The 9,552-nt window shown below is 46.4% G+C and overlaps 1 protein-coding gene across 1 annotated transcript; it reads left to right on the top strand.

Annotated features, from left to right (window-relative positions):
• Nucleotides 1-335: 335 nt before the first annotated feature.
• On the top strand, nucleotides 336-1,391 carry LOC104600421 (uncharacterized). The gene has a single exon (XM_010263348.1). The coding sequence runs from the start codon at nucleotides 336-338 to the stop codon at nucleotides 1,389-1,391; it is 1,056 nt and encodes a 351-aa protein (XP_010261650.1).
• The last annotated feature ends 8,161 nt before the right edge of the window (nucleotides 1,392-9,552 follow it).

Raw genomic sequence — 9,552 nt, 5'->3', positions numbered from 1 at the left:
CAGTGCAACTCACTGCGACAAAGAAAGCAATCACCCATAAAGAGTTCAAGTGGCACGTGGTAGCCAACAAACCAAAAGATATCACCAAGTTCCTTAAGTTGGCAGACCAGTTCATCGGTACCGATGAGGAGATCAACCAAAAGATTAGCAATCCACCGATGGAAAGAGGAAGAGAGATAATGAAGGGGCGAGCAATGGTGGGCAGAAAAGAAAGAAGAGCAAGTCCCCGAGCAGGGGAAGAAGCAAGTCGAGAAGTCGGTCCCCTTCGCGTGGGCACAAGTCAGGTCGGCGTTCCAGGACCCCGCCTGTGGAGAGAACAAACTATACACCTTTGAATGCTAAGCGAGGAGAGATCTTATTGGCTATTTAAGGATTCCTCCTTAGTCAAATGGCCTCCCAGGCTAAGAGGAGACCCGGCAACAAGAAACCCGAATGTCTACTGCCATTTCCACCAAGATCATGGGCACAACATAGAAAATTGCAAGAATCTCCACGATGAGATCGAGGAACTTATCCGTCGCGAGTACCTGAAGAATTACATCCTACGAGAAGAGAGGGGGCAAGCAGACCGACAGGGGAACCAGAGGAGGAATGCCTCTGAGACTAACAGGCAGAATGAGCAGCCACCTCGACAGTTGCCAAAGGAAAGGCTAGTTCACGGAGTGATCAATATGATCACCAGTGGGTCCATCATTGTTGGATGTACATCAGCAGCTGGGAGGACCTCGGTTCGCGAATTGGAGAACGAAGGTGAAAACCTGCCAAAGCGACCTCGGCTCGAAGAACCGATCTACTTCGCAGAGGACGACGCGCGTGGGATCCAATACTCGTACGATGATTATTTAGTAGTGAAGCTAAGGATCAATGACTTTGAGGTGAAACGCATCTTAGTAGACGCAGGCAATTCAGCAGACATACCCTTCAAGGAGACCTTCAACAACTTACAGTTACAGCAGAGCGACCTGAAACTAGTAGATACACCCTTGATAGGGTTCAGCGGCGAAGAGGTCAGACCTCTTGGTCGAGTCACAGTACCCATGGAAGCAGGCACATGGCCAAACATTATACGATTTGAGCACACGTTCTTGGTAGTCACGACTCCCTCCCCCTACAATGCAATAGTAGGTAAGCCTATCACGCACGTTTTGCATGCGATAGTGTCCACTTACTACTTAGCGATGAAGTTCCCAACCGACTACGGGGTGGGAGTCGTGCGAGGTGACCAGCTCGAATCACGCAAGTGCTATGTGGCCGCTTCGAAAGGAAAAGCAAAGATGGCAAAAGACGTTGAACTCAAGCAACCAGCGGAGTATACCGATGAGCAAGCTGCCCCAAAGGAAGAAACGGTCCACATATCAATTTCGGCCACCGAACCAGCCAGAACTCTTTAGATCGGTGCCTCGATCAACAAACCACTTCAAACCCAACTAGTAAGCTTTTACTTGAAAAATTAGATATTTTTGCTTGGTTCGCGGTAGAGATGCCCGGGATTGATCCAAAAATTATAACTCACAAGCTTAATGCCGACCCTTTAGTCAGGCCAATAAGACAAAAGAAATGCAACATCGCCCCGGAACATTGGAGGGTAGTCGATGAGGAGGTCGGGAAGCTCCTTGCGGCAGACTTCATCAAGGAAGTCCATTACCCAAGTTGGGTGGCCAACCCAGTTTTGGTGAAGAAGGCCAATGGCATGTGGCGCATGTGCGTCGACTACACCGACCTGAACAGAGCCTGCCCGAAAGACTGCTTCCCGCTGCCCAAGATTGACTGCCCAGTGGGCTCGACCTCAGGGCACGAGTTGCTGAGTTTTCTGAATGCCTATTTCGGTTACAACCAGATTAGGATGGATCCTGCTGATGAAGACAATACCGCTTTCATAACTGAGTTCAAGCTATATTGTCACAAGGTCATGCCCTTTGGATTGAAAAATGCTGGGGCAACATTCCAGTGCCTTGTAAATAAAGTTTTTGAGTCGTTGGTCGGCAATAAAGTAGAATGTTATGTTGATGACATGGTCGTGAAGACCTAGTTCTCAAACTCCTTGTTGAATGATTTAAATGATGTTTTTCAAATTTTAAGAAGATATAATATGAAATTAAATCCGAATAAATGCGTCTTCGGAGTCACTTCGTGTAAATTCCTAGGCTATATAGTTAACCGACGTGGCATCGAGGCTAACCTAGAAAAAATAAAGGCGATCCTAGATATAAGACCACCCCGAAAAATAAAAAAAAAACTAGAGGCTGACTGGCAGGATAGCTGCCCTAAGCCGCTTCATGTCTAAATCGACTGACCGATGCCTACCCTTTTTTAAAGCTATAAAAAAGAGCAAGAACTTCGAATGAACCAAAGAGTGCCAGCTCACCTTTGACGAGCTGAAAAGGTACTTAAGTACCGCTTTCTGCCTAAAGAAGGGGACGTGTTAAAACTATACCTCTCCGCAAGAGATGAAGTAGTTAGTTCGGAATTGATCAAAGTAGATCGGGTCCAACGACCCATCTACTATGTTAGTAAAGTTTTGTAGGATGCAGAGACTACGTATCTGGAGATTGAGAAACTAGCGTACGCATTGGTCATAACAGCCCGAAAACTTCACCCATACTTCCAGGCCCACACAATCGTTGTTCTCACCAACAAACCCCTGAGGCAGATTCTGCTTAACCCCGAGGTGTCAGGAAGATTAACGAAGTGGTCCATCGAGCTGAGCGAATACAATATCTGGTACGAGTCATGACCAACAATCAAAGCTCAAATCTTGATAGACTTCGTAGTAGAGTGCATGTTCGGCACAGTGACCCCTGAATTGACCGAGCTTGCTCACACGACGGAGGCGTCAACCAGTGCGGCACCGGGCCCAGTCAGAGTGGTACCGACCTAGGACGAGGAGCCCTGGATCCTCCACATTGACAACTCTTCCAACCAATAGGGAAGTAGTGCAGGACTGATACTGTACAGCCCAAGCGATGTGAAGTTGGAGTATGCTCTCCTGTTCAGATTCGAGGCATCGAACAACGAGGCAGAGTATGAAGCGTTGATCACCGAGCTTACCTTAGCAAGGGAAATGAAAGCAAAGCACCCCATCGTATGTAACGATTCACAACTAGTGGTCAACCAAATCACTGGTGAATACGAAACCCACGACCCAACTATGGCATCTTACCTGGCCAAAGTCAAAGAGATCCTACATAGCTTCATCTCCTGGTTTATCAAGCAAATTCTGAGGTCCGAGAATGCTGAGCCCGATGCCTTATCACGCCTAGCGAGCACGAGCAACAACACTATGTGAACCGTGTACATAGAGGACTTACCTCGACCCAGGATTCTCGGGGGGGCAGAAGAGGTTGCTCCCATGTTGCAAGCGGAACTGAGCTGGATTGACCCGCTCGCCGGTTATCTTCTCCACGGGACCCTACCTGTAGAACGCAATGCGGCTCAAAGGGTAGAGCACCAGTCATCCAAGTACATCCTCATAGATGGACAGTTGTACAGAAAATACTTCACGCTCCCCTACTTGCGCTGCCTGCGACCCTCAGAAGTTGAGCATGTACTTCCAACACCCATGAAGGCTTGTACGGTGGCCACTTGAAGGGCAAAGCCCTCGCACAAAAGTATTAAGGCAAGGCTATTATTGGCCCACAATGAAGGCAGATGCACTTGAGCTTATCAAGAAGTGCGGCAAATGTCAGAGGCATGCCAATATCCACCACCAACCTGCTGCTGATTTGAAATACCTCACCATTACGTGGCCTTTTGCGCAGTGGGGAATTGACATCATTGGTCCTTTTCCACCAGCAACAGAGCAGAGGGGGTTCTTGGTTGTAGCAGTAGATTATTTTACGAAGTGGGTGGAAGTCGAACCCCTGGTAACCATCACGACCCGTAACATATAGAGTTTCTTCTGTAAAAGCATAGTATGTCACTTCGGACTACCTCGGGTGCTAATATTCGACAATGGGAAGCAATTGAAGATGTTAAGTTTCAAAACCGGTGTGTCGAGATGGGGATTCAGCAAAACTTCACCTCGGTGGCACACCCCCGAGCGAACAGAAAAGCAGAAGTAACTAACAGGGCGATACTTCGCAGACTGAAAGCTCGCCTAGCTCGAGCAAAGAGATTGTGGGTGGACGAACTACCCAGTGTCCTTTGGGCCTATCGAACTACTATCAAGACCACAATGGGTGAGACCCCCTTCAACCTCACATATGGCACAGGGACGGTGATCCCTACAAAGATCGAGGTACCCACATTGCGATTTGAGGCCTATGATGAGAAAATTGACGACGACAAACTCTGTACCAACCTGGACCTGGTAGAGGAGGTGCGAGACCTGGCCTACATTCAGACCGCAGCCTACTAGTAGAGAGTAGCTCGGTACTATAATGCCCAGGTCAAGAAGCAGCAGTTCCGTGTCGGCAACCTGGTTGTCTGGAAAGTTATGGTACTTGAGACCGATGCAGGTAAGCTCAGACCAAAATGGGAAGGTCCATACCGAGTAAGGCGGGTGTTCGGGGAAGGCGCGTACGAGCTCGAGACTTTGGAAGGGAAGCAGGTACCTCGAGCATGGAACATTGACAACCTAAGAAGGTACTTTGATTCACTCCCAGACAACTCCAAGGTAAAATTCCTCTAAGACCATGGGACCACCGAACTGGACAAAAAGATGACAAGCTGGAGAGAGGACTTTGATTCACTCTCAGAAGCCTAAGGGCCTTGGTGCCGAGCTGACAAAAGATCTCGGCACTACAATAAGTCCTAGTCGCCTCTTCGGCATAGGCAGACAAGTTCTAATCACCTCCTCGGCATAGGCAGACAAGTCCCAATCGCCTCTTCGGTATGGGCAAATAAGTCCTAATCGCCTCCTCGGCATAGACAGACAAGTCCCAGTCACCTCTTCGGCATGGGCAGATAAGTCCTTAACACCTCCTCAGCATAGGTAGACAAGTCCAAGTCGCCTCTTCGACATGGGCAAATAAGTCCTAAACGCCTCCTCAACATAGGCGCAGAAAGTCTCAATTGCCTCTTCGGCTTGGGCAAGTGAGTAGCCTGTGCTTGGACAGGTCGGGTACATACCCTACAGTGTCCATCCACCTTGGCGTACAGCAATACTAGGTTATTCCTGCTTGGAGTCCATCTCGTTAGCTTGACACTTCGAGATAACCAACACTTAGAAATTTTTTTTACACACAAAAGGTTATGTGAATCATTATGTTTCATTAACAAAAAGTTCTGAGTACATGGCAAAAAAAAAGAGAGAAGAACAACTACAACCGAGCTTGGAGGCTCGGAACATACACTATGTACGGTGGGTCCAAGAAAAGAGGTAAGAGGTATCAATCATCTCGGGGCTCTTCGTCCCCACTTCCTAGTAGCGGCGTCGGTGGGCTGATTAGTCTCCATGAGATCATTGGCGGTGTCAATGGTATCACCTCCCTCATCCCCCTCCACAGTCTCATCGTCGAAGAGGTCGTCACTCTCCTCCTCGGAGTCGGGGTCCTTAGCTACCTCGAGCACCATCTCCTCAGTGATCTTTGATGTTGTGATGGCACTGAGGTCGAGGTGAGGAAACTCACGTCGGGTCAATAAACTACTGAGTTTGAAGCCTTTGCAGTAGCCTGCTGTCCCGGTCTCGAAAAGCAATTCACGTTGTTCCGCCGAATACTTGTACTCCTCGATGGCCTTAATCTTCACTTCCTCCATCGAGCGAAGCAGGATGTCAGTTCTCTCCTTCACCAGTTCCTCGAGGTTCTGGATCTCTCTCTTAAGGGTTGCCCCACGCACCTTCAGCTCCTCCTCTACCATCAGAATGGTCGATAATTCTTTCTGAGCTCGTGCATCCCTCAATAATTTGTTGTTCTAGCTGCGAGCCAGGTTCAGATCGGAGTGAGCCTTGCGAGATGATTCCTCAACTTCAAGAGCTCGCTTCAAGTTCATCTCGAACTGGTATACTAGGGCGTGGATCGAAGAGTTCACCTGACAAGAGGAGAAACGAGACATAAGTACTGAGAAAAAATCTAAGTACAGAAGGGTTGAAAGTTGGTTACATACCACCATGCAGTGTGTCGTCGCTCTTCCTCCGAGCTGAGCAGCCGGTAGCTCGGCCCACCGAGTAACCTCTTCAAGGAAGACCGCGTCTTTGCTCTTGAGACCAAGCTTCGGGCTCAAGACGCTCCGAGCTGGGACGTCACTACTCGATGGGATGGCCTCCTGAGCTTGTTGGGCCTCAGAGGATGTAGTTTCCTTGGGCAATTGGCATGGGGAAGCCCTATCCTGGTCCTCCTTGACCAAGTCGATGACTGGGGGTTGTTCGGTGTCAGCTGAAGGTTTGGAGGAGGTGGCACCAATGCCCGAAGTGGGAACCTCCTCTTGAATACAGGCCTTCTTGGAGGCCCTCTTTTTCTTCTTGCCCTTCTGCATGCCTTTGAAGAGCTCGTCGTCAGAGAAATCGGCCATGATAACTGCAACAAAGCAACGAATAGAGTCAGATGCAATATTATCGAAGTAAAACAAAATAAGAGAAAGAGTACAATAGTTAGCAACCTACCGGGAGGACTTAGGCTGGCCTGCGTGAGCTTCTCTTCAGTCACGAAGTCCTCGAACTTCAAACCTAGCTTCGCCCAAGCCTAGACTTCCTCCCGCACTTTTTTATCCATCCTAACATCGGGGTCCTAGATGGTAGGTCTCCAGTGGGTTGGAAAAGGCCATCCTTCCACGTTATGAACTACGAAGTAACCCCTCTTCCAGGCCAGGACTTTGTTGGGGAGATCGTGTAACAAATTGTACCTGGGGCGTGGAGACATGTAGTAACTACGCCCGTGCTCGAGTAGAACACAGGCAGAATTCTTTTTGATGGAAAGGATTGAGGAAAAAATGTCAAGGTCAAGAGGTCGATTATAGTCGTGAAAAAGGGAGATGGTACCTACAATATTACGAATGGAGTTCGGGTGGAGCTGGTCTATGGCGATGTCAAAAAATTTGACGATCTCAACTATGAAAGGGTGGAGTGGAAAACGAAGACCAGCTACGAGCTGTTCCTCGAAGACCACAATCTCGTCGTGACTGTGATCCCAAGGAAATTGGCCTAAGGGGATACTATAAACGAGATCGTTAGGAAGTCTATAGTGATCAACCAAGGATAGGAGCATGTTTGGTAGGCGACCTTGGTGTGAGAAGGAGGCCGATTTGCTAGAAGCTTCTCACTCTCGTCGATGTGAGTCTACCTCAGACAGATTGGGGTCCTCATCCTGTGCTGAAGTGCCCACCTCGGCAGGATGAAGCCTCGCAATCTGTGCCGAGGTACCCACCTCGGCCCCAGTGGACTCACCGCTCCCATCTAGAAGGCTATCTAAACTAAGACCAAACATAATGAATAAAAAGGGAACAAGCGAACTCGAAGTAAAAAGGGGCGGAACAAGGCAAACTCATCGAAAGACGAAAGAGGAAGCGAACTACCTCGAATATAAGACGCGAGCTGAAGAACGGATGCGCAACATCAACTCTCGAATGCACTTTGAAGGACGAAGGAAAGGGGACCTAGGTCCCCCCTATTTATAGCCACCATATTCGAGAACTAATGGTTCAGATCGATGCGATCCTACGGCTCTCGTGAAAACCAGCCGCACTCCCTTCCAGGAAAGATTTTGGTTGAGCGCAGTTTTTGGCATCCGCGGAGTTTACATCGGTCCGACCAAAAAACTGGGAGGTGAACCAAGAAGAAATCGGGCCAACCTGCTTGCGCTGACTGTGAACTCCCCACACCGAGGTTGCGACCCCTGGCGCGGGGAGTGGGGGGCAATTGATGAGGGTTAAGTTGGCCCGACCTAGCAACCGAGGTACACGTGGACGCGATCAGCCACTAGGATGACAACTCAGCAAGGGAGCCTCCCCAACAGCTTGGAAGCTCAAAGTCTTGAGCACCTCGCCATAAAGGCATGTCGGTACCTAATCCAATTCAAAGCCAAAGAACTGAAGTGCAAGTTCAGAGCCAAAGAATCGAGGTGCAAGTTCGGGGCCAAAGAACCGAAGCGCCACGTAATCGACTCCAGAAGCTTCTTCAATGGACTCCGAATTCCTTGGGATCACGGCGTTTATTAACAAGGCTCATCCCCACTCCGCCCGAATCGGAGGGAAGTAATAAACCTTATCAACTGGCACATTACTCTCCTTCGGAAATAGAACGAATCTTATCTACGCAACCCAGAGATTCCGGAGCCTTTTCATAAGATTCACGACTACTCAACTATATAAGGGCATCAATCCTCAAAGCGAATGTATGCGCGATTATTTGCTCACTAGCACTCTAGAATTCAAGTATTCAGCTTGCATCCATAATATAGTACTGACTTAAGCATCGGAGCGACCTCGTCGGGTTAGCCACCCTAGGTTCTCTAATCTATTATCTTGCAGCTTGGTCCAGCTCGTCACGTGCCTGGTATTCAAATCATCTTCCAGCTAAGAGTATCCAGATCGCACACCATCAGGGTGGATAACCAATTAGTTGACATTTTCAGTAATCTTTTTTAATTATTGAGAAATGATTATTGAAAAATTATTATTCAATAATATTACTAAAAATATAAAAATAATATCATTTACTGAAACATAATTATTCAATTAAAATCTGAATATGAAGTTTTGAAAATTAATTAATGATATTTACTAAAAATTATTTTTTTGGAAATATAATTATTTACTTCTTATTTGAAAGTAGTTTTTAAAATTATAAATTTATCTAATTTTCTCAAATTACTAAAATTAACTTTTGGTTTATTTTTCAACAAAAATTATTGCGAAATTTTGCTTGAAAATTACTGAAATATTAACAAAATGTAGTAACTAACAAACATTAATTAAATAGTAAACAGTAACTGGTAAAACATATTAATTAATTAATTAATGAACAACAACCATTAAAGCACATTAATTAGTTAGTGAAACACTCTCATCAATTAGTGAACACTACATAACCAGTTATTGGAGCGGTGAAAAGAGCAATAATCGGTAAAAATATTAATTAATTGGTGAAGAATAATTGGTTAAACACATTAATTAGTAAACAGTAACCTTGTCGACCTGTTTACCATAGATAATCCGACCTTATAACCCATAAAATGTGCCTCGTTCTTTCAACCACACATCAGCAGCACCGTTGCATCTATAAAATCAATGCCAAACATATACTCAAAGAACGGTGCTTTCAACCCGCATGCTTCTGTAAATCAAAAACGTTGTGCAGTATGCGAAATTTAGATTACCTACCTGTCATTAATCTGACTTGTTATCGTTCCCGAACAACTTAAATCGCAACTCGCAAGTTTGAGGTTGAGGACAATGACACCTATAATCTATGTGTTTTACGGACCCCGGGAAAGAAAAAACAAAACATTAGGTGGTCATCAATTGGCCATTGGTCGAAGTATAGGGGTGGTAGTCTATAATTTACACAATTAAAAAAACTGCAATGATCCGGACCAGAATTTATAAGCCAAGATAGAAATATTAGGTATTTTATTAAAATCTTAAAATATTATATTCATTTTTAAATTATATTTTTTG

This window comes from Nelumbo nucifera, chromosome 1 (genome assembly GCF_055504915.1).
Source record: "Nelumbo nucifera cultivar China Antique chromosome 1, China Antique-T2T, whole genome shotgun sequence".
In the NCBI taxonomy this organism is placed as follows: Eukaryota; Viridiplantae; Streptophyta; class Magnoliopsida; order Proteales; family Nelumbonaceae; genus Nelumbo; species Nelumbo nucifera.
This window is presented reverse-complemented; position numbering and strand designations above follow the sequence as displayed.